Raw genomic sequence first — 27,173 nt, forward strand, 5'->3', positions numbered from 1 at the left:
TCACTGCTAGACTTTGTGCTCCCAGCCAGGAGGCCAAGGGCTGGCACAGAATGAGGTCAGGGAGCACTTAGGTGGGTAATGCCATGTGACCCTGTGTGCTGGCTCTGTATGTAGGTATTTCCACCTGATTAGCATCATTTCTAAATTAGCCCTGCACAGCTCACTTTGGACTCAGGAATAACACTGTGTTTTGGTTTCTAATGTTTGTCAGTTGAGTTGTTGGCGTACAAAGTGGAGCAGGAGAAGTGTATAGCCAGTGACTTACAGAAGACCCTGAGCGAGGAGCAGGAGAAAGCAAACGATGTGCGCAAACTCCTGGTGACGGAGCAGAGCACGGTGAAGGACCTGAAAGCCGAGCTGTGTGAGTGCAAGCAGGAGAACGAGAAGCTGCTGAAATCCCTTGACGACGTGCAGAAGGAGGTTATCAAGCTCAGGTACAGGACATGGAGCTGGCCACCCTCCCGAGATGCAGTGTAGCCAAGCCAGAGTTAGCAGTCCCTGTTGCCTTGCCCTGGCTATGACGTTTGAGGGAGCAGGCCCTGGCCCCAGATGCTGGCCTGAGTCCTGGTGCTACCTGTTGTCCCCACGCAGGTCTGCGTTGGACAGCAAGGAGAAGGACCTACAGGCCCTGCTTCAGGAGCTGGAGCGTGAGCACGCCAGGGAGCGGGCCCTGCAGAGCCAGCTGGAGGAGGAGAAGCAGCAGCACCTGCAGAGGGAGGTCCAGAGCTCCAAGTCCCTGGAGGTACCCGAGCAGCTGCCGGGGCCCTGGGCGTGAAGTGTTCTCTGCTTTCTTTGCCTGTTCTTACTGCTTGTGTTGGCATTCCCCATGGGGAGGTTTTGGAGGCAGAAGTAATGGAAATGGCTGGTTTGCCTCAGGGTCACTGTGGGGCTCTCAAGGCCCACTGATGGCCCTAGTAGCTTGGGGTCTGCACCCAGATCAGATGCAGGCCAGGCGTGTTGTCCTTGTGTTCAGTAACAGATGCTCTTGAGTTCAGCCCCAAGGTAGGGTGATTTACCGGTAGGTGTTTACCGGTGCAGTACATGGGGTCAGAGCAGGCGGCCCTGTGTGTCTGTGTGTCCTGGGTACTGTGGTTTGGGGGAAGGGACAGATGATGCCCCTGAATCCTTGTGCACGCTCATGTGTCTTTGCTCATTGCCACTTCTATATGCTCAGGAAAATGAGGTAGTGTGCGATGTTTGTACCTATTTGTATCTGTGGGATCCATTTCTGAAGCAGTAATTGCCGGGTCAAGGTGTATACGCAGAACTTTGGGCCTGAAAAGGCTGAGTATTTTCCTAATGCTTGCTGTCTCATGGGCTCCCCACACAGGAGCTGACACTGGCGCTGGAGAAGCAGTCTGCTCGGAACAGCCAACTGTGTGTCGCGCTAAAGCATGAGCAGGCCGCCAAGGACAATCTTCAGAAGGAGTTGCAGATTGAGTCCTCCCGCTGCGAGGCCCTGCTGGCTCAGGAACGTGGCCAGCTCTGTGAGCTCCAGAAGAGCTTGGGGGCTGAGAAGAGCCGCACGCGGGAGCTGTCGGAGGCCTTACAGCACGAGCGGCTCTTGACGGAGCAGCTGAGCCGCCGGGCTCAGGAGGGACCAGCGCAGCACGCTCTGCTGCGGAAGCTGAAGGAAGAGAAGTTGCGTGCAAGTGAGCTCCAGGCCGTGTTGGACAGAGTGCAGCAGCAGGCCCTGCAGGCGCAGCACCAGCTGCAGGCTGAGGCCCAGAAGCGCTGCGAGGAGCTCCTGCGGGAGAAGGAGGTGGGAGAACCAGCTTACTTCAGGCAGAGCTAGAGTGAGGGTGCAAGAAGGGCACAGGGATGCTTGGGCAAGTAGGGAGGACCAAGGGGCAGAGCCCTCCCAGAGCTGTTGTGGCGGCCTGGGCAAGGCCCGGGTGTGCCCCCGAGACCCTCAGTATGCTGGGTGAGTGGTGGCTTTGCCTCTAGACTTGGACTTCCTGCAGAGCTGTAGAGGTGTCTGCCTGCTTATGCTGCTTGTGCAAGCCTCCATGCGCACACGTCACATATGCCCATCACACACAAAACCCTTCCTGTTTGGTAGGGATCTCATCTAGTCTGGGGCTAAGTCTTCTGACCCGTGGGCAGGAGCATCCTCCTATTTCTTTAGGACTTCCTTCATTTCTTCCAAAGCACAAGCTTTGTATTTCTGATGAGTTTATTACATTTTGATTGAGTTGCTTTGTTTTTACTGACACTGTTCTGCTGTGATCTTGTCTCCTGGGAGCCTGCTGAACTTACTGGGTCCTGCATTTCAGTGGGCTTTTCTCCCTATGAGGTCAGGTTGTCTCCAGGTAGACAGGCTTCATTTCTGGCTTCTGTTGTCCGGCCTGCTTCCTCTGACCAGTACCTTGCTGGCTAGAAGTGGTGAGAGGGGACGTCCTTGGCATCACCTAGCGTGGCGAGCGAGCAGATGTTCAGCTGCCTTCTGCTCAGGGTGGCATTAGCAGTGGGCTTGTTTTAGGTGCTCTTAGAGGCAGTTCCCTTGTGTTGTTTATTCTTTTGCTCTTGTTGTTTTAAAATCATGAATGAATATTAGGTTTTATAAAGTTTTTTTTTCTGGGTATGTTGGGGCTGTGGCTTTTATCTGTTGTTGCATTGTGCATTTGTGTACATATATATGGGGTGTGCATGATGTGTATGTGATATGTGTACATGGAGGCTTGCACTTTTGGTTACATGCATACATAGTGTGCGTGCGTGTGCAGTTATACTTGTGTCTGCCTGCTGTGTGCATTGGTATCTAGCATGTATGTACATGTTGTGTCTCTCTCTTGTGGTGTATTATGTGGCATGTGTCTGTATACGTGGGTACCTGTGCTGTTTGTATGATTTCTCTTTTGCTCTGAGGAGCAGGTCTCTAGCTGCCTGTCATATGATTCCTTTCTGAGAACTTCCTCAAACCATATCTAACGTTTCCAGCCAAGCTTTTCATCATTTAATTGTGATTTTTTTAAAAATAAAAATGGATGACACCATGATAGCTTAAAAATAACCATGTTTAAAAATGACTGGCTGTTGCTCACAATCCTCCTGGTGGGAACTGTTGGTGCTGTCGGTGATGCATGGGGTCAGACTCTCAGGCCACAGCTGCTGAAGCCCCCCATATTGGGAACTGCCAGTCTCTCAGGTGGAAAATGCAGCTCGTCGTCTCTGCTTATGTGAGCTGGGGATGCTGAGGAGTGCCTGGACCCAATGGTTTGGATCTGGCTGTGGGAGAGGGTGGGGTCTCTGAAGCTGCCTCCTCTGGGTTCAGTTCTGGCGTTGTCCACGAAAGGGGGAGGGGACATCCTGGTCATCGTATCTTACTTTCCCCACAGACAGAGCTGTCTGCATTGCTGGGGATATTGGGTGTCTTGCTGAGGCCTTGCCTCTCCCTGCAGCACCCCTGTTCCTGCTCACTTCTGACAAGATCAGCTCTCTGTCTCTGCTCAGTGGAAGCTGCCTGGGGTGGGCACTGCTGTACAGAGGGGCAGGCCAGGGCCGTGAGCTGGGGAATCCAGGAGGCCTGGCTCCTCCTGCTTGTGCTTGGCCTGCCTGTGTCTGTAGGCATGGTGTGTGTGCAGAGGATGCGTACGTGTGTGCATGGGGCTGCTGGTTGTGTGGCTTGCTTCAGTCATGCAGGCCTGGCTGATACCTTAGAAAGCACCGTGTAGATCTGAGCCATGTGGAAGAGGCCCGTCTGCTGTGTGCGCGGTGTGCACCTTTCCTGCTTGGCTCTGTGGGGCCTTTGGTGAGGACTGTGTGCAGAACACTGACTTACTATCCAGGCTCCTGGTGCTGGCGTGGAGGGTCTGCCCTGGTACGTAACTGTCCTTGGGTTTCCTGGAAAACTCACAAATTTCTCTTGTGTGTTTTATATCAATGACAGCGAGAACTGGAGCTGCAGCGGCAGCGTGATGAGCATAAGATCAGGCAGCTTCAGCAGACGGTGAGGGCCCTGGAGGCCAGAGAGGCACCACCGCGGGCTGGGAGCCCCCGTGTGGCCGACAGCTCCGAGTTGGACCACCTGCAGGAGCGGCACCAGAAGCTGGAGAAGATAAGGCAGCAGCTGCTCGGGGCTGCCGGGCTGCTGACCGGCTTCATCAACCAGACCGTGGACAGGTGGGGGCTGGCCTCTTGGGCACTTTCTGGGATCTGGGCCTCTGTCCCATTTTTCTATGGATTTTGTGCAGTGGTGAACAGGACTGCATAAAAACTGGCAGGTTAGGATGAAGAGGTGAGCAGAGCGGCTGGGGTCAGTGTCGTCCTCTTTGTGTGTAGACTTCTAGCTGAGACAGTTTTCCTGGCTGCCGCCGGACTTTTTTTCTTTTTAAAGATTTATTTGTTTTTATTGGAAAGTCAGATGGAGAGGAGGAGAGACAGAAGGGTCTTTCATCCAATGATTTAATCCCCAAGTGACTGTAACGGCCGGAGCTGAGCCATTTCGAAACCAGGAGCCAGGAGCTCCTCCAGGTCTCCCACACGGGTGCAGGGACCCAAGGCTTTGGGCCGTCCTCCACTGTTTTCCCAGGGCACAAGCAGGGAACTGGATGGGAAGTGAAGCTGCTGGGATCAGAACCGGCACCCATATGGGATTCTAGTGTGTTTAAGGTGAGGACCTTAGCTGCTAGGCCTCCGTGCTGGCCCCTGCACGTGACGTTTGTAAGACAGCACGTGGGGAACGTGAGCGTTTGTAGCACAGAGCAGCTGAGTGTGGGTGTGGAGCCACGCTCCTTGTCCCAGGGGGTAAGTGACAGGAGGTTGTTAATTTGCACAGAAATACGTGCCCACAGGCCCTGCCACCCTGCTTTGGTTACCATTTCCCCATCCCCTTTTATGGAGAAAATATACCTGGAATGAAACAATTCATGAACATGCACTGATAACCCGCACAAAATGTTCTGGAACCTAAAGAGTTATGCTAGGTAAACTGCTTTTCTCTAAAACAAACAAACAAATTTATTTGTTTGAAAGAGTGACAGAGATTTTTTTTTTCCTCTGCTGGTTCAACTCCCCAAGTGCCTGCAACAGCTAAATTGGGCCAGTCTGAAGCCAGGAGCCTGGAACACCATCCTGCCCATGATGTGGATGGTAGGGTATAGCGTTTGAGCTGTCACTGGTAGGCTACCTTCCTAGGTGAAACAGCTGGGAGCTGGATCGGAAACAGAGCATCAGCCTGAGCCAGCAGCTCAGGCATGGGGTACTGTCGCAGGGGCAGCTGCTTGGTGCCTGCAGCTGAGCTAATTTTCTTGGCTTGTCAGCAGGGTTCTTTCAGAGCTCTGCACAGTGGTCACTTGGGAAGTGTACCAACTTTCCTGACTCCTGGTGACTTTTCAGGACTATCAAGGACTGGACCTCCTCCAACGAGAAGGCTGTAATGTCTTTACTGCGTACACTGGAAGACCTGAAGTCTGAGTTGAGCACAGCCTCTTCTTCCCAGGTAGGGCTGGGCCTGCTTGGCAGATGGGGCAGGAGCCGAGTGAAGGGCGGCCCCCTGTCTCAGGAGGATGTTGTGGCAGCTCGGAGGCTTTGTGGTTTTATCCTGTACATCTTGCTTGCATGGGGAAGAATATGCAAGATTGAGCATTCTGGGCCTGGCTTGTTTTACTCACTGTCATGTCCTCCAGTTCTATCCATCTGATGCAGAACACGGCTTCCAGTCTTTTTATGGCTGGATACTAATCCTTGGTGTTTACACACCACACTTTGCTTACCCATTCGTCTGATGAAGGACATGATTGTGGCTGAACACCCACTTGCTCGAGACTGATCTGCCATGTTGGAGTAGTAGTGGGCTACTCTGGCAGGAGTGGGCAGGAGTGGACTTGCTGGATCGTGCGGCTGCCCTAAAGAACTCTGTGCTGTTGTCCAAGGTGGCTGAGCATTCCCACCAGCACTGCCCCTGAGACCCCCTTTCTGCACCCCTCAACAGCACAGCCACAATCACAGATGAATCTGATTGTGGTTTTGATGGCGTTTCACTGAGGGCACTTTTTCGTGTCTCTGTTGGCCATTTGTTTCTTTTGAGCTGTCTGTTTGTAAGGCACCCCGAGGTGGGGACGACCCTACCACCTATGGAGAAAGTGAGTCTCCCCAAACATGGGTCAAGCGGGGATTTAGTCCCACATGTATCGAAATTCATTCGATATTCAAAGACAGGGTGTACAAATGAATTGTCTACAACATCTGTATGGTTTTTCAAGATATTATGGCTAATAATATCATACATAGCCCATTCATTATCAGGTCCAGGTAAAAGCATATAGGTATAATATGGGAGACTTCCCACCCACCGTACATGAGTGAAATTATCAAAGTTCATGCCTTGATAAAGCCACCAGTGCACAGTATGGTGGTCCGCCTCTGGGACCAATGGATATCTTACCACCGCATCAGTAATGTCAAAATCATTTGGACAATTGGTTTGTGTAGGCATATATGCGGCCAATGTAGAATTTACTGTCAATACCACTTCATTAAGAGAGGGTGGGTGGTAGTCATATAAAGTGACTGCTGGAGAGAGTTTCCTTGGGTAATTTGCACGAATTGCATAAGTAATATTGGTAACATGGGTGGAGATATCCATAGGTAAATCAAAATAGGATACATTGTACAACAAAGAGCGATGTATGGCAGACACACCTTTCATGGAAAAGGGTCCCCAATCACACCTCTTCCAGAAACGGGGGTGTGAAGAGACTGGCTTGCGTCCGGCTCGTTCAACGGCCATGGTAGAATAATTGGCCCATAGATATTGGACAGATGACTTTGATATATTAGCCACTGGCACCCAATGGGGCAAATGTTCATCATATTCTTGGAAGCAGGTAACGCCAAAATTGACATTAACCCGCGAAAGGTTAGTCCAAATTAAAAATGGTAATCGTTGTGTTACATTAACAACATTAGATGCATCAGGGCTCAGTATATCTGTCAAATTCCATCGATAAGGGATGGTTACATGAGTTTCTGCAAGGTGGTCATCAGATGTGGTATAAGCATTAGACCAAGACACAGGCCTGTTGGGGTTGAGATATAAATGTGACTGGTTCCACATTGGTTTTGTATACCAGTTTGCATAATTGTATAAGGAGAATGTGAAATTAAAAATATCATTTAATACTCACCACGGTGGGGCTTGGCAAAAATTTCGGCTCAGCCGGAAGGTGGTCCAAGTCTCTTCACCCCAGGGACCATATACTGGCATAGTATAATCAGGAGCATATCTGGGCTGCGATAGAAGTAAGTCACAATGATATTGAAATTCAAAAGGAAAGCAAATCCAACCCATATCAGTACTTTTGGGAGTTTCATGCCAGAGAAAGAGACTACACACACAAAGGAATTGGCGAAGAGCCTGAGTGCCAGTTAGGTCAGGGGTACGGGTACTTTCATGGGGTGGGTTAAAAGATGGAAAGGGTTGTGGAACAGGGTCAGTAATGACCAATGGAGTGCGCCAGGTTTGAGTACCTAGGCGCATGACTTCCCACCATTGATTGATAGGTAGATAAGAAGAATTAGTAATCAGAAGAGAGAAATTATTATGAAAGTGCTGAGCATAGGGCCTATCGTCAGGTGCCAAGGTAAAAGGACGGAATGAGCCATAAATTGGTAAATTGGAAAAATTTGCTACACATGACACATAGATAGTCTTGTTTGGGTAAAAAGCTTGGATCTTCTGGGCCAAATTTTTGTCAATGAAATCACAAAATATTCCCCAAGGTAATGGCAAGGTACGGTTGGGCTTTTGAAATTCTGGCTTACATGTAATTTCCTGACTGGACATACATGTTCTCTAGGGAGGTTCCGTAGTAGATTCTGTACGTGCAGCGGGAAGAGTAGGAGGGGAAGAATCGGAAGAATCAGGATAGTCAGAAGGGTCAGAATAAAAATCAGAATAATCATAATCATCTGTTGGTGCGGCAGACTTTTCCCATAGGGCAAAAGCTTGTGCTGGCAAGGAATATTTAAGAAATTTTCCACACGTAAAATACGTGTCGGAAGTCATTTGTGTATAAAAGGTAATATTTCTGGTGCCATTGATCTGTATTCCCACAACATGTGGGTGTGCCGCCAGTTTCTGGGCATAATAAATATACGTGGGAGATGACCCCCATACATCTTGGACCAATTCTATAAGATGACATCTCAAAGGATTTTCTTCATTAATATTAGTTTGTAAAAAGCCAATGTCTGATCCATCTGACAAATCAGAAGCATGCCAGACCGGTGAAAAATGAGCATCGGTCCTAGCATCCCAATATGCCGTGCAATTACTTGGGGAAAAACTCCTTGAAAAATGGTTGCAAAAAGCATAGTGATTCTAAAAATGTAAATTATTAGCGGTAAAATTTGAGAAAATAGATCTGCTGAGCCAATAGGTCGGGGAAGTGGCGTCCTTCAAGGAAGGCTCGTCGCCACTTACAAAGCAAAAAGGTGATAGGAGAAATTGGAAAATGTGCCACATGGCCCAATATCAATAATTTCAGCTACAGCAGTGTAATCGGGGCTGCAACTGCGTGTAGTACAGATAGTATAGTGGGCAACAAGCCACAAAGCCAAAAGAAATAAGACTATTACAACAAGCAATTGAATGGCACGGCAGACTGGCCTAATCATCTTGCAATTAAATCATCAGACTTGGTGAGGCGTAAATCGCCTTTACCTGATGTAGTTCAAAATGAGTGTCCTGGTCCCTGTGCGACGATGTCCGTCGTGTATAGGGCCTTATTCTTCCTGTCTCTGCCAATTGCCTTGTCTGGGATGAGTAGAGTGGAGTCTGTAGGGGTTGGATAGGGCAAGGCTAATTTGAGAAATGCTTCTTGAAAAGGTGAGTGGCGCTGCACACGATCCCTATCATTTAACTGAAAACAAGCTAAATTTAGTGCACATTGTAATTGTTCACCTTCAAACTGGAGCAATTGGGCCTTAAGAAGGCCATTGAAACGTTCCACAAATCCGGATGCAGTAGGGTTGTAAGCAATGTGGAAATTCCACATAATGTCCCAATCTAAAGCCCATTTCTGTACACTGCTACCGGTGAAATGAGAACCTTGATCTGATTCAATGATGGTAGGTAGGCCATATGCAGAGCACCATCTGATAAGGGCAAATATAGTAGATATCTGATTTGCCTGTCTAGAAGCGGTTGCCATGCCCAACCCTGTACAGACGTCCACTATTACACATGCATATTGGTCCTTAAATGAAGGCAATGGTCCAATATAATCTATTTGAACAGTATGGTTAAACTCTTGTGGCTTGCCTATTGTATTTGGCTTATGGTGTCTAAAACGCTGCTGCCAATTGGGGCATGCCGGGCAAGTCTGAATAGCCTTGCGGCATGCTTGCCATGTAACCTTAATGTTCCATCGTTGGAACCATTGGAACACTGCATGTGTGCCCATATGACCATTAAATCTATGAATTTCCAGAATTTCATGTGGAGTGACTGGAGCTTCAGTACCTGGAAGAGTCATTTGCCAATTCGGGTCTCGTTTTAATTTAATGCATTTCTCTGTGATTGTGCTTCTCCAACGGGCTGTATTTTGCAATTTAATAGCTATGTTAACTTTAGCTAACCTATCAGCAATGGCATTATTCTCAGCCTCAAAGGTAGTTTTGTTAGTGTGAGCATCTACATGGGTAACAAAGATGGAAATGGGCGCTTGGTCTAAAAATAGCCAAGCATCCTGGCCCCATACAGGTTTGTTGTTAATAGTATAAGAGTTTGCACGCCATTTAGCAGACCAAATGGCTATACCATTGCATACAGCCCATGAGTCTGAGAAAATATGTACATGTTTCTGACCTTCCTTGATGGATTGCTCTACAGCCAATTTTACTGCTTGTAGTTCAGCAATTTGTGCTGACTGTCTGGATCCTTCTCTAGTGAGAATCTTCCTGTCACTGGGTCTGAAAGCTGCTGCTTTCCATGATATTCTGCCATTAGTCACTGAGGAGGAACCATCTGTAAACTAAGCATTAGGGTGGGTTTTACTAGATCCCCATCGGCCAATTGGTTGGCGATCAGGTTCTGTAGTTAACTTGGGTGCTGGGATTACTGGTGTTTGGCTTAACTCTTTGTTAGAGTAGATACCTTGGTACTGGACTTAACAAAAGTATCCTGCAATAACTGTTGTAATTGCCATTTCCAGTGGAGTACCTTGTTTTCAATGGGAAGGCCTGATAAAGATTCATCACGCATCCTAACCCAATCTAAAATGGGTGCAGGAGTGCGGATGTGTATGCGTTTATTGGAAATAGAAAAACCTATTGGTGATAAAGCACTATAGGTTGCTCAAACATATTTCTCAAATAGAGAATATTTGTTTGGTGCATATGGGAATCTTTTGCATCTGAAGCCAATTGGTAAAGTTTTCCCTGACCTTTTAATAAACATTCCCCATGATGCATGATCCTTCACAAATAAAATATCTATAACTAATTCTTCATCTGGTTGGGGAATATATAATTGTGCATATAATTTCATATAGCTCAAGGCAGTATGAAAGGCATCTTGTTGTTCTTTACCCCATACAAAATCTTGTGCTTTCCTAGTAACCTTATACATTGGTGCTAGAAGAATTTGTAAATAGGGTATGTGATTTTTCCAATAGCCAAATAAACCAATTATATGTTGGGCTTGTTGTTTAGTTTTGGGCTCTTCAATGTGAGTTAAAATATCCATAACATTGTCAGGGATGCTGGGTCCTACTGATGACCATAAGACTCCTAAAAATTTCACCTGTTGACTAGGGCCTTGTATTTTATCTGGATTTACAGTCCATCCTGCCTGTTGTAACAGGGTGACTAGTTGTTTTATTGTAGAATCAACTTCAGATTTGTCCTTGCCACAAACCAACAAGTCATCCACATAAGAGAAGACTCTTACAGATTTTGGGAATGAGTCCCAAGGAATAGTTTGTCGGAGTGTAGCATGGGCAATGATTGGACTATTCCGGTACCCTTGTGGCAACCTAGTGAGACGATATTGGCATGCATCCCAGGTAAAGGTAGTAATTTCTCTTGATTCCTCAGCTAGGGGTATACAAAAGAACATATCGGAAAGATCAACAGCTGCATACCACTCTGGAGCTAGTTGTTTAATGCCCGAAAATATGGATTCTACTTCAGGTAAATTTCCTGGCATTTGTGGTGATAATTTATTGATGTTACGATAATCCACTGTAAAACGCCATTTACCATTAGGTTTCTTTACTGGCCAAACTGGACTGTTATAATTAAATGATTGGGTGCGCTCTACCACCCCCTGATCTTCTAACTCCCTTAAAGCCTCAGTAATTTCATCATGTTCTCCCTTAATGGGATATTGTTTAGTAAAGCTAGCTGGAATTCGAGGGAGTACTACTGGATCAATTTTTACTATACTTATTACAGCACAGATCCCCTTTAATTGTTTTAATGGTAGCCATTCCCCTACTATATCCTGCAATAAATCCATGCCTAAAACACATTCAACATTCATTTTCATAATATCTGCCTGCAGGGGTTCCCTATTATATACATATATTACAATTGAAGTTTTTTGGGCGGGTATGGGGGCTCCGGATATCCCCCTTACCCAATTTTCTGGCTTGATTTCCTTAACATATACTTCATTATTAACAATGGTTACCTGCGACCCTGTGTCGACCAAGAACCTCGCACGAAATTCCTTCCCTTCACACCTTCCTGCCAGGAGGATGTACCTTCTGTTCTCTCCGGTCTGCCTGGGTGGCAGTGAAATTGCCTCTGTACTGGAGTGTGAACCAGGGTTGTTGCCGCCGTACGTTGTGTTTCCAACCTTGCCCGTTTGGAAACTGTTCGTTGGACGGTCCCTGCCTCTGAAATCCTACTGTCATCCCTTGGGAACCTTGTCCATTCCTTCCGCGTAAAAAACTGCGCGGTGGGTGAGGCCTCCTGGAAAGGGATCCGGGCTGGCCACTTCCCGGGCCCCTTCCTTCGTTTTTTACCCGAATGTTTTGGAAAGGGGCTCTTACCTGAGATGCCTCTGTTACCTGAAAGCTCGGGAAAGGCTCATACATTTGTGTGGCAAATACTCCCCTAGGATTGTTACTTAAGTCCCGGTACTGTCTAAGGCAATCAGTCACTTCCTGTAAGTCATGCATGCCTGCAATGCTCCCTGCCAAAAACATCCTCATGGATTCTGGTGCTCCTCTTACTATGACATTCCTCATAGCTGGTGTTAATCGTATTCTCAGTGGGTGAAGCTCTGGGTTATCCTCATACATTTTGCACAGTAACCCTATCTTCCTTATCACCCGAATACCTTGTACTGGGTCACTCCACCTGGCTTGGGGTTCTATACTAGCCAAATCTAAATATGGGAAGGCCTGCACCCATGCTCGTGCAATCCATGCAAACAAGGATTTGGTCTCATCTTCATCTAATTCTATGACTGATCTTAAAGCTTCCTGTAAATTTGGATGTTCTACTGTTAAGTTAATCTGCTTCATTTCTTCTGCTGTCAGTTTTAAACCTGTGGCTCCCTTAGTCCATAGTGCATCTAAATAATCTACATCAGAATGCTGTTTCTGAGAGAAATCTCCACGAATCTGAGAGATCTCAGCCCTAGTTAACTCTCGGGTTTCCACCACCTTTTCCCCAGCCTCTGCGCGTCCGCGTTGGCTTACTGGGGTTGACAATTTGGTAATTGTCACTGGCATTGCCTTACTAGTTTCCTCCAACTGTTCCTCATACACCTTAGCTAGGAATGGGTTACCTGATTTTAACAATGCTTCCTTAACCAACCTTTTTCCTCGCTGTCTGTCTTCCTCTATGTCATTAATAACCTTGCATAAGATGCCGGGAACTTCCTTCTTTCCTGCTCTTGCTAGGATCGGCTCTACTATATCTGGGTTGCTCAGCTGGACCCCCACAGCTGTGCCCTTTGGATAATTAGGGAACTTTGCCTGAACTCCACGTTCGCAACTGCGCCATAAGGTTTGGGGTCTAAGTTCCTTATTCTCATTTTCTTCATTTCCTTTCCGGAAATTCAATTTCTTAAATCTCTCTATTATTTTTGGGCCCATATTGATAATCTAACTAACAATTGTGCCTTAATTAATTTAAATTCCCACTGAACAAAATTACAACTGACGGCAGTTTTAATTAAATCACCGATCCCTTCTTCAAATTTCACTTCCAAATATCTTTCTATCCTCCTTCTGACCCATCCCATTCGGGGCACTCACCAATCCGGGTGTTCGTCCTCCTCGATCCTCCAAGCTGGGGTTGGAGCTGGAATTGTGTCCTCCGAGGATCCTGCCGACTACGCCAACTGTCGCGAACACCGAGCCCGGTCACCAGAACAAATGCCAAGAGTCGAGAGTGGATGCTTTGCAATCAAGCATTCAAGCATTTATTCAGACAAGCACACACCAAACAGGATGGGGGAAGCCACCAAGAGGGCCTCTTGACTTCGGTCTCGTGGAAGTCTGCTAGGCCTTTGGCTCCGGCCTCGTGGGAGCCTGCAAGTTCGAGTGGAAGCCCAAAACCTTGGCTCCGGTCTCGTGGGAGCCTACTGGCTTCTCTGGCTCCGGCCTCGTGGGAGCCTGCAAGTTCGAGTGGAAGCCCAGGGGCTTTTGGCTCCGGCCTCGTGGGAGCCTGCTGGCTTCAGTAACTGGGACAAATGCATGGGTTTATATACAAATCCAGGGGCAAGACAGGCAGTTGTTTACAATGTTTTGATTGGTTATTACATGTTATCTATCAGTAACACTTGCTTTCTCTCAGTTCTAAGAAAACATGCATATTCATTCTCAAAACATACATATTCATTAATATACAATTATTTCTTCTTTATCATTTCTACCATGACATGCTTACGTACATTGTGGCTTCTTGACAAAGGTGATAAGGGGAGGGCTTGTGCGCCTAGGAGTCTCTTGACAGGAGCGATAGGAGAGGAGGCCCCATTTCACCAGTAGTTTAGGAAGATGGAGTCACCTTTGTTAAAAGACTCTAACATACACACTATATCCATTATTAAATCACAGCATAACTTGCAAAGGAGGTCTATTATTGCAGCTATTTCTGGGTCATCAATTTCTGATAAAACTATAACAATATTGAGGATACAATTAAGATTATTAATAGTACTCCAACCCATATTTCCCAAAGCTCCATTTATGGTCATGTTTTACCGGAGCAATGTAAATGTGAAGTACTTATAGTCAGACTGTTCCTATCAGAGGTGCGGAAGGGCCTTTCCAGAGCTGAATCTGCTGCTGGTGCTGAGCCCCACCAAGTTGAGAGAAAGCGGCTGGACGGTACAGAGCAGGCAAGCATGGCTCTAGGCCACAGCTGTGGGTACAGGGGGCCTGCTCTCTGCCTGGGAAGGGCCCTGACTCTGGTAGCTCCTGCCAGTGGCAGGGCGGCTTACTGTACCTGAGTCAGTGTAGTTCAGCAGCTACTCCTACACAGCAGATCAGCCTGGAGCCTGCAGGCAGAGGAGGCAATGTACACTCTATTTTGAGAACAGAGTAGCTTGCTGGTGTTGTAGGGTTTTTGACCCCGAGTACAGCAGCAACCTCAATTCTTGTCTCGCAGGAAAGAAGAATTTTCGTGCGGACCCAATTTAGTTTTAAAGCAGGATTTATTTGAAAATTTGAGAAAGGAGGCTGGACAGGAGGGGGCTTTGAGATAGAAAGGACCCGTGCACGGGGTGGTGGGGTGGTGGTGGTGATGTTGTGGCCTTTTAAAGCTTTATTTCAGAAGGGGGTTGTCCAAGGACAAAGGAATTTCCTGGTCCCCAGGTATCTGGTTTTGGGGTAAAAGACCAGAGAGGTGCCAGACATAGGACATTCCAGGCCTTGGGCAGATGTCTGTTACTTCCTCCTGCCCTCCTTTCAATGATAAGGAGATCAGCCTGAGGCCCTCCCACACAATGGCTGGAGGTAGTGGCCAATACTTCAGGTGGGGAATTGATGTGCTAATAGCACCATTGTCCCTTGGAAGAAACGTGCTCTGCAGAATCTAAGACATGGTGGGGGAAATTCTCTTTTATAAAAAAAATGACTTGGAGACCCAGAATACCCTAACTGCCTACTACCCAGTCTAACTCCTGTCACACTGGGACCCCAGTGTTCCCTCTTGGCTGATTTTAAAGTCAGTGTAGGAAGCTGGGACTGTGCGTTAGTGGGTAAAGCTAAAGATTTCTTTCTGCATTTGAAATGCAGAGTTAAGAGAGAAAGAGAAAGCTTCTGCTTACCGGTTCACTGCCCAAATGGTTGCAATAGCCATTGCAGGGCCAGGCTGGAGTCAGGGGCTTTTCTGGTCTCCCATGTGGGTGCAGGGACCCAAGGAGTTGAATCCTTCGCCGCTTTCCTAGGCCATTATCAAGGAGCTGGATCAGAAGTAGAGCTGTTGGGACTTGAGGCAGCACTCATGTGGGATGTTAACATTGTAGGTGGTGGCTTACATTGTTACATCTCAATATTGGGCCCAGTTTTATTTGTTACAGAGAAAGAGGGAGAGACAGAAAAAGCTCCTCCATCAGCGGGTTCATTCCCCAAGTATGCTAGGAGCCTGGAACTGTATCCATGTCTCCCACAATGGTAGCAGGAGGCCAGGAGGCCAGGTATATTAGCAGGAAGCTGGATTGGAACGGGAGCAGCCAGAATTCAAACTGGTGCATCATGTGGGATGCTTGCACCACAATTGGTGGCCTAACATGCTGTGCCACAGTGCTGACTGTTCCCCCTTTTATCGTTGGTCACTTATCTCCTTCCCTCCCCCCCCCCCAAATTCTCATTGCTTCATCTTATCTGGGTGAGCAGGGGGCACCAGTTCCATGACGTGATGCTAGGTGCCCTGTTGCATGTTATGTTCCTGTGGGTTCTCAGCTCTGCTGCTATAGCATGTGCTGGTTGTCTGCACTCCCTTCCTTGTTGCTGTCCTGCAGCGATGGACTCGGTGCACGGAGCCGATAATAACACACATGGACTACTGACTGATGGCAACACACTTTATACACTGAGAGTCATATAGGATTAGGATGGAGGTATTGAGCTCATCAACAAACCCATCAACTGTTTCTATGCTTTTGTTTGGAAGTCCTTTTGTCTTGTATATTCCACCAAGTGTTCTCATACACACATACTTTCCATTCAACTGTTCTCATACAAGTGATATCCCATCAGGCATACAAAAAGGTAGCCATTCGGTTGTTCTCATGCAAAGGATATCCAGTCAGTCACACAAAAGGCACCCATTCAGTTGTTTCATACAAATATTGTCCAATCAACTGTGACCCTGTACACTTTTTCACGGTCATTCACGCTGCATGGCCTGGGTTGTGGCCTGGGCTGCTGGTCTGTAGGAGTTATGGCTCTGCTCTGTGAGAACTGATGTCCTGCTTCTGCAGGCTCTGTGGATCCACGTCCCTGAGGGGCTTCAGGGGAAGTAGGGTGCAGCACTGGTCCATCATTCCCTGAGCCACCTGACCTCTGACCTCACGGGGTGTTGTTGGCTGATGTGGTTGACAGAGGAGCTGTATCCTCTAACCAAGGCCTGCGTCACTGGTGTCGTGTGCTCTGGTGTGAAGCCTGTTTCCAGACTGTCACTACACTGCTCTGCCCAGCGTGGCAGTGTCCCACCCCGCTGCGCCCATGAGAGTTGAGAACAGAGCACAAGCTGTCCTCGCAGCAGATGCTTCTTAGAGATTGGTGTCGTGACTTTCCTTTTTTCAGAAGAAATCGGCCGCAGAGCTCCAGGTGCAGCTTGTGGACGTCCTCCTGAAAGACAACGATTCTCTGACCAAAGCCCTCAGCACCCTGACCCGGGAGAAGGCGGAGCTGTGCAGGGCCGTGTCCAGGCTGGAGAAGACCCTGAAGCAGCATTTGCACAGGGGCTGCGCCCTCAGCGTATGTACTGCCCCCTCCAGGTTGGCCCTCGGTGTCCTGCTCTGCCTTGCGTGAAGTGTGGTGTTTTCTGCTGTCTTCCTTCTCAGTGTTGATATTTTACAAAGCATCTGTTTTTGATAAAGTCCATTGTCTCATATGTTTTACTTTGCACATTTAATTCTATGATGCATTTTTTAAAAAAAAGATTTATTTATTTTTATTGGAAAATCAGATATATAAATAACAAAGAGGAGGAGAGACAGAGAGGAAGGTCCTCTTTCCAATGATTCATTCCTGAAGTGACCGCAGCAGTTGGAGCTGAGCCAATCCTAAAAGTTGATTTTCATATACCTGAAAGGCAGAAAGAGTAATCTTGTTAGTAGTTTGCTCGTCAAATATTTGCAGTGACAGATTGTTTGAAGCCATAACTGGGAACTCGGAGCTTCATCCAGTTCTCCACTGGAGAGTCAGGGACCCTGGCACAACCTCTGGATTTCCACTGGAGGGTTAGAGACCCGGGACAACCTCTGGATCTCCACTGGAGGGTCGGGGACCCGGGACAACCTCTGGATCTCCCACATGGCTGCAGGAGCAAAAGCACCTCAGCTGTCTCCCGCACCTTCCCAGGAACATTAGCAGGGAACTGGACTTGAAGTGGAGCAGCCGGGGTTTGAACGGGTACCCAGATGGGAAGCTGGCCCTGTAGGTAGCAGCCTTACCCCACTTTACAGTGCTGGCCCGCTGAGTGCTTTTTATGGTTTTGAGAGCTAGGTTGTGGCTTGTGTTGTGACACACTTGAAGGACTTCCTTCCTCCGTGGAGTTGTCTGTGCCAGGTCAGCCATGTTTGTGTTTGCCTCTGTCCCGTTACCCTGTGCTTTACCTGGGGAAGTCAGCCGTCTTCCCATATTGACTAGTGAAAATCCTCTAACTACTTGTTTCAAATTATGTGGCTGTACTTCCTGTAACTTTTTAGAATCCTGCTAGTTTTTACACTGATTTTTTTTTTTAAGATTTATTTATTTTTATTACAAAGTCAGATATACAGCGAGGAGAAACAGAGAGGAAGATCTTCTGTCCAATGATTCACTCCTCAAGTAAGCGCAACGGCTGATGCTATGCCGATCCGAAGCTGGGAACCAGGAACCTCTTCCGGGTATCCCACACGGGTGCAGGGTCCCAAAGCTTTGGGCTGTCCTCAACTGCTTTCCCAGGCCACAAGCAGGGAGCTGAATGGGAAGTGGAGCTGCCAGGATCAGAACCAGCGCCCATATGGGATCCCAGTGCATTTAAGGCGAGGACTTTAGCCTCTAGGCCACGCTGCCGGGCCCTGTGATTGTTTTAAACCCAAGAAATGGTACAGTTGCTTTGAAAGTTGTTGGCACTTCCTTCAAAGGTTAGACAGTTACTGTGTTGTCTGACAGTTGTAAATCTTGATCCTAGAAATATGTTTACATTAAAACTGAGATGCTGTTTCACATAGCTGTTGCTCATAGTAACCAAAACATGGAAATAGTCAGAATGCAATAACGTATCTGCAAATAGAACATTACGTGGAAATAAGAAAATATTTGCACTTCTGCACCATGTGTGAGCCCCCAAAACATGCTCAGTGCAAGATGCCAGGCACTGAAGACTCCAGTCTGTCTACTTCCATGTGCAAGGGACCCAGTTAGGCAGATGTGCAGGCAGACAGACAGTGCATGCAGAGTGTCTTAGGGTTGGCTGTGGTGATGGCTGCATAGCCTGGGCTGATTTGGTAGTATGTGAATTGTATGCCCATAAAGCTATTTCTTTAGGGGGCCTGGAGTGGTAGCCTAGTGGCTGAAGTCCTCACCTTGGGATCCCATATGGGCGCTGATTTGTATCCCAGATGAGCCACTTCCCATCCAGCTCCCTGCTTGTGGCCTGGGAAAGCAGTCAAGGACGGCCCAAAGCTTTGGGACCCTGCACCTGTGCAGGAGACCAGGTTTCTGGCTTCAGATGGGCTTAGCTCCGCTCTGGCCATTGTGGCCACTTGGGGAGTGAATCGGTAAGTGGAAGATCTTCCTCTCTGTCTCTCCTCCTCTCTGTATATCTGACATTCCAATAAAAACAAATGAATCTTAAAAAGTAAAGAATTTAACATAATTCCTTTTAAAAAATATTTTTGGAAGAACTGTGTTGTCTTTGATACATAAACTTAACATATTTCTTCTTGTGTTTAGATCTGAATTTTTCTTCTTTAGAGTTGTAAGTGAGGGAGGCAGAGTCTTAAAATGCTTCCCCCAACTTTGTATATTCCATTTTCCGGGTGCTATCATTAGTTAAAAATTCCTGGCGGTTGTTCATGACTGCTAATAGAAACACACTTAATTTTGAAAATGTATTTGTTATTTGAAAGCCATAGTTACAAACAAAGGGAAGAGACCGAGAAGCGATGAGGCGAGCTGTGGCTGGTGAACGCAGTGAATGCAAGAGAGATCCCTTTTCTTCCTACTTGGTAGACTTTTTATTGTGATGAACTTCATTGCATTTTTTTAATGTAGTCACAGGATTTGTCTTGTTCTGTTAGTGGAGTGGGTTGTATTGGTTTTTGAGGTTAAGTTTACCTGGTCACTCGCCACCAGCCCTTGACTGATGTGTGTTCTCAGCACGTATCGCTGGGTTTGATGTGGTAGTGTGCTGCTGAGCACTTCTGCCAGCTTCCTTGAGCCAGGTGGGCTGTGCTTCCTCTCATTGTATCGCCCTTGTAGTGATTCTGGCCTTAGACAGAGATTGTGTAGAGCTGATGTGGTTTTTAATGTCAACAGTTATTGAAACTGAGCAGTGAAATCTTCTGGGCCTAGTGTTTTCTTTCCTGGGAAGATGACAGATGTGCTATGTGCTGGCAGGTGGAGGACAGTTAGGGCTACTTTCTGCTCTCTGAAATGTGGGTGTTTTCCAGTCACAAGCAGACATCAGTGGTGAGCCCACTGGTGAAGGGCTCACTGCACATAGCCTCCCCCACTCCAGGTGCTCCCAGGAAGTCCCGGCTGTGACCTTTGCTGCCCTAATTCGTGAGCAGTTAAGTTGGGGTCCCTGTGATCCCTTCCCAAGGAGCTGTTTGTTGTAAGAGACATTTAGGGTCAGGCAGGTGAAGAACCAGATGGAAGAGGGCGATGGGGCCAGGTCTGGTGAAGGGGCGGAGCTTCCGTATCTACCCCAGTACCCAGGGCCCATGTCTGGTGAAGGGGCATAGCTTCTCTATCTACCCCAGTACCCAGGGCTCTCTTTGTAACTGGAGCTTGTGCAGACCCTGCCCTGCAGCCTGGCTGAGAAGTGCGGTGTCATACATGGAAGCGTGATCCATGGCTCCACTGGAAGCCAACCTCTTACCCTGAGCAAGAGCGTCCTTGGAGGTGCAGAAGATGCTTCTGCTTTGAGGAGATCCCCGGACCTGGAAATGAGCCCCATGTCACTCAGGAAATGACAGAGCAGCTGAGGTTGAGGTGTCCTCGTGGGCCCAGTCCACAGGGTTCCAGGAGATGGACGAGAACCACAGATCCCAGGGGTGCTGACTTGTGGCCTCTTTGGGTGGCAGGTTAGTCAGTCTGGCTGGAATCTTCTAAATTCAGATCCTACATCCCAAACAGCGAGCTTTGGTGTCAGTGAAATTCTCCCTAGATTTTCTATTTCCAAGCATCTTGATAATTATTTTTAAAATTCTTACTTATTTAAAAGGTATCCACTGGTTCCCTCTCTCAATGCACACAAGGCTCAGGGCGGGACGAAGCCTAGAGTTCCACACTGGTCTCCCGAGACCTTGGCTCCAGGGGATGTCTTAATAGAGAGTTGGGTCAGAGCTGCAGTGGAACTCCACCCCAGTGCTCCAGTTTGGGCTGCAGACACCACTCCAGTGATAGCTTCACCATACCTCGCATGCCTACGTACTGTTCCTCCCCCACCCCTGCATTGATTCTTCTGATTCTTCTGTTGTAGTTGCCTAAAATGAAGCTTAAATAGTAAATTTGAGACTTCTCACATGTAAGCATTTAATACTAAAGATCACCCTTTTAATAAGATTTATTTTATTCATGTATTTGAAAGGCTAGTTCACTTTCAGATGGTCGCAGTGGCCAGAGGGTTACAAGCAGAGCAGGTGGGACTCGAGTGGTCTCCCACCAGGGAAGCCAGCATCACAACTTTCTCTTTTCTCTTAGGATAGCCTGTTAACCCTGGCTCATCATTAGAATGTTGTTCAGTTTCTGAATGTCCACTGATTCCATCTTGCCTTTGACTTGTGTTTTAAATTCCATCACCGTGAGAAAACATTCTCTGAATAACTTCAGTACTTTTACATTTGCCAAGGTTGTTCTCACCCACTATCTAGTATGTTCTGCACACACACATGAGTGCAAGTATGCAAGCCGTTAAGCTTTTGAATTTGAAGGTGTTTACAAATAGTTGGATGTTCGGTTTTTACTAAAATGCACTTTTGGTGCAGTCCCACATTAGTAAATGGCAGTAATAAGACCCTGGAGGGTTAAGTAAGAGACAGACTGAGGCTCGTTTAGCTACCCGGCCCCACTTTAAGACATGCTGCGGCTGTCGAGGATGTGGCATGACGCAGTCCAGACAGCCCAGCCTCTCCAAATTCTGCAGGAGTCCTGGAAGACCAGGGAAGAGAGCAGGCTTTTGTGTAGGCTGCAGGGCAGCGGCTGTCAATCCTAGCCTACCCTGCTCTTCAACATTCTTCCCACAGCGTTCTTGTTGAAGTACGTCTCTGTTATGATTTTTTACAGAGGTCAGACCGCTCTACATGGAAACCAGAGGGGGCAGCTCTGCAGAGTTCAGCGGGACAGCCAGTGGCATCTGCAAGTGAGGAAGCAAATACCTACAACATTAGAGTAAGAGCAGGAGTGGGCAGGGGTGGGGCGAGGAGACACCTGCTACATCAGTGAGAGCAGGAGTGGGCAGGGGTGGGGCGAGGAGACACCTGCTACATCAGTGAGAGCAGGAGTGGGCAGGGGTGGGGCGAGGAGACACCTGCTACATCAGTGAGAGCAGGAGTGGGCAGGGGTGGGGCGTGAGGAGACACCTGCTACATCAGTGAGAGCAGGAGTGGGCAGGGGTGGGGCGAGGAGACACCTGCTACATTAGTGAGAGCAGGAGTGGGCAGGGGTGAAGCTTGCAGGACTGTTCCTGGGAACCATCCAGTTCTTCTGAGTGGGACTTACTGTTGCCATGTATTGTAGCCGCATTGCTGGTGTTTGTGGTGCAGCATCTAAGTCTGGTGGAATGCTGACTTTCTGTGCTGAGGGGCCGGGCTTGTGACCTCTCGCGCAGTGTGGTTGGTTTCTAGCCTTATAACACCCTCATATTGTTTGTTGGTCATGGGAGAAGCTGGGGAGAAGCGTGTTGGGAGTTGGACACAGATTTCTTGGCTGCACACCACCACCCCAGCTCCCATAGTGGTGTCTGCTGGGGATGAGACCTCACCCACCTCAGCTAGTTGGAACTTTGCTGAAGTTTGTGGGCCAACACCCAGTGCTGACTGGCACTGCTGTGGAGGAGGGGCCTGTGCTTCTGCACGTCATCCACTGAACACAGCTCTTCAATATGCAAAAGCATCTTTGCAGTCCTGAAGTGACGTTGGCTTATGAATATGCTCAATTCTGCAACATCGAAATGAAACGTTACTACTTCTTAGCCCAGAGTGATTTCTGGCTGTAGATGGTGCTGGGGGTTTTCAGAGGGTCAGGCAGAGCCTTCTGTGAGAAGAGTAGCCAGAGCCGTACTCTGGGAGCTGGCCATCGAGATGTCTGTGTTTCCTTTTCGTTTTCAGATGGAAAAGTTGTACCTGCATTATTTGAGGGCAGAGAGCTTTAGAAAAGCCCTCATCTATCAGAAAAAGTACCTGCTGCTGTTGATCGGTGGGTTCCAGGACTCAGAGCAGGAGACGCTCTCCATGATCGCACACCTCGGCGTGTTTCCCTCCAAAGCAGATAAGAAGGCCAGTGGGTCGCGCCCCTTCACCAAGTTCCGCACGGCTGTCAGGGTGGTCATCGCGGTGTCACGGTAAATTCCACAGCCAGCTCAGCCAGCAGCACACTCGGGGTTCCCAAGTGATTTCACTCCTGAACCCCACTGTTTTCCATTCTGAGTGGCCTTGAAGTGATGTTGTGCCAAATTGGAAAGTTTTGTTACAGAAGAACCTCCTGTCCCTTGCTGGCTTCACACTAGCGCTTTGATCACAGAGGTGCAAACTCGCTTTCAGTCTGAATTCTGTTAGCTGTGTTTTAGGTTTGTGTTCTGGGCATGAATGTGGAGGGTGGTGAGCTTGAGCCTGTGAACATGGTGGCCACACTGACCTCACGCTGTCCTGTGGCTCTCTTGGGATCCGCCTGCCCCAGTGCCACAGCACCCATATCCGCCTGTATGGGTCCCAGGAGCTCATCTGTGGCTCTCTCTGCTGTGTTTTTTCTGTTTGTTTCTGTGCTGTTGGGAGTTTAGTCATTTCAGAATTCACAGTGATGAAAGTTCATTTCATCGTGAAGTTTTAAAATCTATTTTTTAAAAAGTTTTATTCATTTATTTGAAAGAGAGGAAGAGAGAGAGAGAAATCTGCTGTTCGCTCCCCAGATGGCCGCAGTGGCCCAGGCCTTAGCCAGACTACACAACCTCTGCACAGGTGGTGGAGCCCAGCCACCTGGGGGCTGTTTTCTGCTTTTTCCAGGCCATCAGCTGGGTGTTGGATCAGAAGTGGAGCAGCCCAGAGTTGAATTAGCTCCCATATGAAATGTGTATAGGTTGTTGCTTTGCCTACTACACCACCATTGTGTCTCCTAAAATTTGCTGGATTTGAAGATTGTATGTCCCCTACGGGTTGTGCAACCGTGTCTGCTCAGCCCTGTCTGAGGCATGTGCTGCTTGGGTGCTGTTGTGCACTTGTGCAGTGCAGGGTGCCAGGCAGAAGATGGGGTCACCAGGACCCTTGACCTCCCCTAGGCTTGGGGCCCTCGTCTCCACACATACCTTTCTTGAGCCAGTCAGGTGGCACCAGTGGTGGGATGGAGACAGGGAAGAGTCATGAGAAGTGGAGGAGCAGTGTTCTGTTCCCTGACACTGGTGTGTGCCTGGCGTGTCTTGGGGTGTTTGGGCAGGGTGAGGGCTGGCTCAGTTGGAGTCAGAGGCACTGAGCTTGGGAGGGCTCCATGCCATGTGGGTGCTCAGAGGGCTCTCCAGGGGAGCCTGATTCTCCAGCCTGCAGCCAGGCTCAGCTGTCACGGGGCACGATGAATCTGGCAGCACAGTCCTACCACTTCAGTCATGTTGGGATTTTACCTGTTCCTTTGGTTCCCGCTTTTCTCTGGCTACAAATAGATGTTGTCTTCTTTTTTGTAGGTTACGTTTTTTGGTCAGGAAATGGCAAGAAGTAGATCGGAAAGGAGCCCTGGCTCAAGGCAAAGCTCCCCGCCCAGGTATGCCCTCAGTTGCCCCTGCTCAGTCCTGCTTTCCTTAGGGCTTTCCTGCAAGGCTTTGCCCATCTCTGCCTTCAGTGGTCGGTTCCGGCAGTGCAGCTGTCACAGGTGGGACAAGCACAGGAGGACTGAGAGTCACTAGGCACCGTTGCTCAGTAGCATTGGCCCTGGAAGTGCTTCTCTGGTAGTGTAGAACGGCCCTGTTACTCTCAAGGACTGGGTGGAAGTGCTGCCTTGCACTGCTGCACCTGTGCCTTCAGGGCTGACCTTGAGCCGAGATGTAGTGCAGGGTCTGTGCCCAGAGTGCATGCTGGCCACAGTGGTGACAGCAGAGGAGCCTTGTCCCAGCTGCCGGGGTGGCAGCTATGACTGTCCTTCCCATCTGGATTGGGCACCAGGATTCCTGTTGGCAGCCTTGAAGATGGGCTTTAAAGTTCCTCTTTCTCCTGAATCTGTTCCGCTGTTCCCCCTTTGGGTGCCTCGCAAGCTGTGACCTGCCCCATGGATGCCTCACGGGAGAGACAGGTGGTCAGCGTTGGGTTTCTCCCAATGTAACTTGAATACTTTAACATGTCTAGAACCTGTTTTGTAGACTTTTTAAATCTCATCGTTTAAACTTTGGATTAATTGGTTCTTTTCATTATCCTTTTGGCATTGATAACTGGGAGAAGGACGCCGAGCCTCACGGCAGCAGCACTCCACCTCTGAGACCAGAGGGTTCCCTCCTGGCCACAGCAGAGACCTGGAGCCAGGCCCTGGACCTGCAGCAGCCCTTCCGGGAGGAAGGGGGAGGTAGTTGTGATGCTTTCGCGCTTGTGGTTGCACCCATTGAATGACTGCCCACCAGCCTGTGTGTTCCTTGTGGAGCCACATGAAGGCTCAGCACAAGCCAACATGGTTCCTTGAGGGGCCATGGAAGTCCAGTTATCGCCAGGGAGGTCAGAGGTTACTTGTGGTGGTGTGGGTGAGCAGGGGGTGCTCCTTGCCGTGAGAAAGCCACACCACCAACACTGCTGGGCTTGACGGAGGACTAGGTGGGCAGGCTGCCTGGCTGAGGGCTGATGGGGCAGGTTTACCCCAAGAGGAAAGACAGAACATTCCCACTCGGAACTGTGCTACGCAGTGAGGTAACAGGCACTGGTGGACTTGGAGATCAGGGGTTTGTAGGCATTTCCCCCGGTTTTGAAAGCACTGTGTTCTTGCACCAGCCCCACAGTTTTCCCGTTCCCACATGTCCTTGCTCTGGTTCTCCCTGTGGCACCAGCTGCTGATTGACCTCCTTTCTTTCTTGGTGTGGTGCTTTGTTTGAAGATGTACTCCATCTCCAAATGCAAGACTGGAAACAACCCTGAGTGCATCGCAAGATCCAGAACATTCCTTAACAGAGTATATTCAGCATTTAGAAATGATCCAGAGAAGACTGGAGGGAGTCCAGCCAGGTAAGCAGGCCCTTGGAAATCTTACTAGTGGAGGATAGATGGCTGCTCTTGAGCTTAGCAGTTCCAGCTTGCTTTTCAATTGCCAGCATCATGACAGGGCAAGAATAGGTCCCGAAGGGCAGACACCCCTGGCACGTGAACCCATGTCCTTGCGGTCCGAGCTGGGTGCTTGCACTGACTGGACAGAAGCAGCATTTGGCCAGGATGTTACCGACCTCCCTGTAAACTGAGTAATTCGAACTACTGTATGTTGGAACTATAGTTCACATTTTTATCAAAGTTTAGGTGAATGCAGTGAAATATTTTGAAATTATTAAATTTCTGAAAGAGATGTGAAGCCTTATAACAAACTGCTATTTCATATTTCTTCATATTTAGATTCTACTTCAAAGGAATCCTACTGCCAGAAGATTAAACACTGAATAAACTCCTGTGGCTCTTACCTGTAGCAGTTCTGTCTGAGGAAAAGACACTTTTCTTTCCTAAGAAGAGCTTGTGAAGTGGCATGGGGTGCTCGTCCCATGCTTGTGGCAGAAGTGCCCGCATGGCGCAGTGTGGCCGCAAGGCCCAGGAGAGTGAGCCTTTTCTCTGACATCTCGGTGTCTCCTGGCCCCGTGTGAGGAGGTAACCCCGGGCACACACACCACAAGCATGCTGCTATATGCAGTTGTTGAAGCAGCCCTCTGCTGCTCCTGAAGGGGTAAGCAGACGTGGCTTCCTGATTATTTTTTAAAGGTGTACAGATGGGAAGTTTGTCCAAAAATGAAAACACACACACAAAAAGAAGGAATAAATTTGAAGCACTGTTTTATTATTTGTTTGTAGACCATGTGTTATATTCTGTTTATTTTTATTAGTTTGCTTTTCTCACAGGAAAAAAAGAAAACCTTTGAAGTTTATATTAAAAACTCTTAAGATTTTCAGCAGAACTGGACTCACTCTTATACCAACAGCCACTGGACTGTTGTGAAACTCCCTTGGTGTTGTCACACCCCATGTGCTGCTGCCAGCGGCGGGCAGGACTCCCATATCTCCTCCCCCAAGGCACTATGCAGCTCTTCTCTCTCTCTCTCTCTCCCTCTCCTCGCCCATAGCACTGTGCTGCTCCCTCTCTTTTAGCTCCTAGCATCTCTTGGATGGTCACTGTGAGCTCCTCCTCATGACGTGCCACCTGCCAGCACCATGCTTGTCTGCTCTTTCTGTCACCTGCCAGCTCACGGTGAGCATCTGCTCCTGCTTTGCCAGAAGTCCCACTCTGCTGTTCGTTTGGAAGAGTCCTATTTGGAAGGTTGAGCTAATCATGGAGAGGGCTCATGTAAGGTCCACAGTGGAGGAGACTGCACAAACAGCTTGTTGCCATGGAAGCCTGTTACAGTAAGGAGGGATAGGAAGCCATCTTTTGTCAGTGAAGGAAAATTCTTCGCAG

At 48.4% G+C, this 27,173-nt stretch overlaps 1 protein-coding gene across 2 annotated transcripts in view; it reads left to right on the plus strand.

The window, feature by feature from the left end:
* The window catches only part of PCNT (pericentrin), a 106,603-nt gene extending 79,735 nt beyond the window's left edge, over positions 1-26,868 (plus strand). For both annotated transcript variants that reach the window (XM_040986774.1, XM_040986775.1), the window contains 12 exons: positions 212-434; positions 592-742; positions 1,331-1,762; positions 3,890-4,122; positions 5,338-5,440; positions 16,716-16,889; positions 21,630-21,734; positions 22,673-22,905; positions 24,232-24,308; positions 24,977-25,100; positions 25,620-25,747; positions 26,126-26,868. In XM_040986774.1, coding sequence (XP_040842708.1) covers positions 212-434; positions 592-742; positions 1,331-1,762; positions 3,890-4,122; positions 5,338-5,440; positions 16,716-16,889; positions 21,630-21,734; positions 22,673-22,905; positions 24,232-24,308; positions 24,977-25,100; positions 25,620-25,747; positions 26,126-26,169 — 2,027 coding nt within the window. In that variant the 3' untranslated portion in view covers positions 26,170-26,868. The remainder of the gene's footprint in view (positions 1-211; positions 435-591; positions 743-1,330; positions 1,763-3,889; positions 4,123-5,337; positions 5,441-16,715; positions 16,890-21,629; positions 21,735-22,672; positions 22,906-24,231; positions 24,309-24,976; positions 25,101-25,619; positions 25,748-26,125) is intronic.
* The last annotated feature ends 305 nt before the right edge of the window (positions 26,869-27,173 follow it).

Source organism: Ochotona curzoniae, unplaced genomic scaffold (genome assembly GCF_017591425.1).
Source record: "Ochotona curzoniae isolate NIBS_2020 unplaced genomic scaffold, NIBS_Ocur_1.0 contig_4516, whole genome shotgun sequence".
NCBI lineage: Eukaryota > Metazoa > Chordata > Mammalia > Lagomorpha > Ochotonidae > Ochotona > Ochotona curzoniae.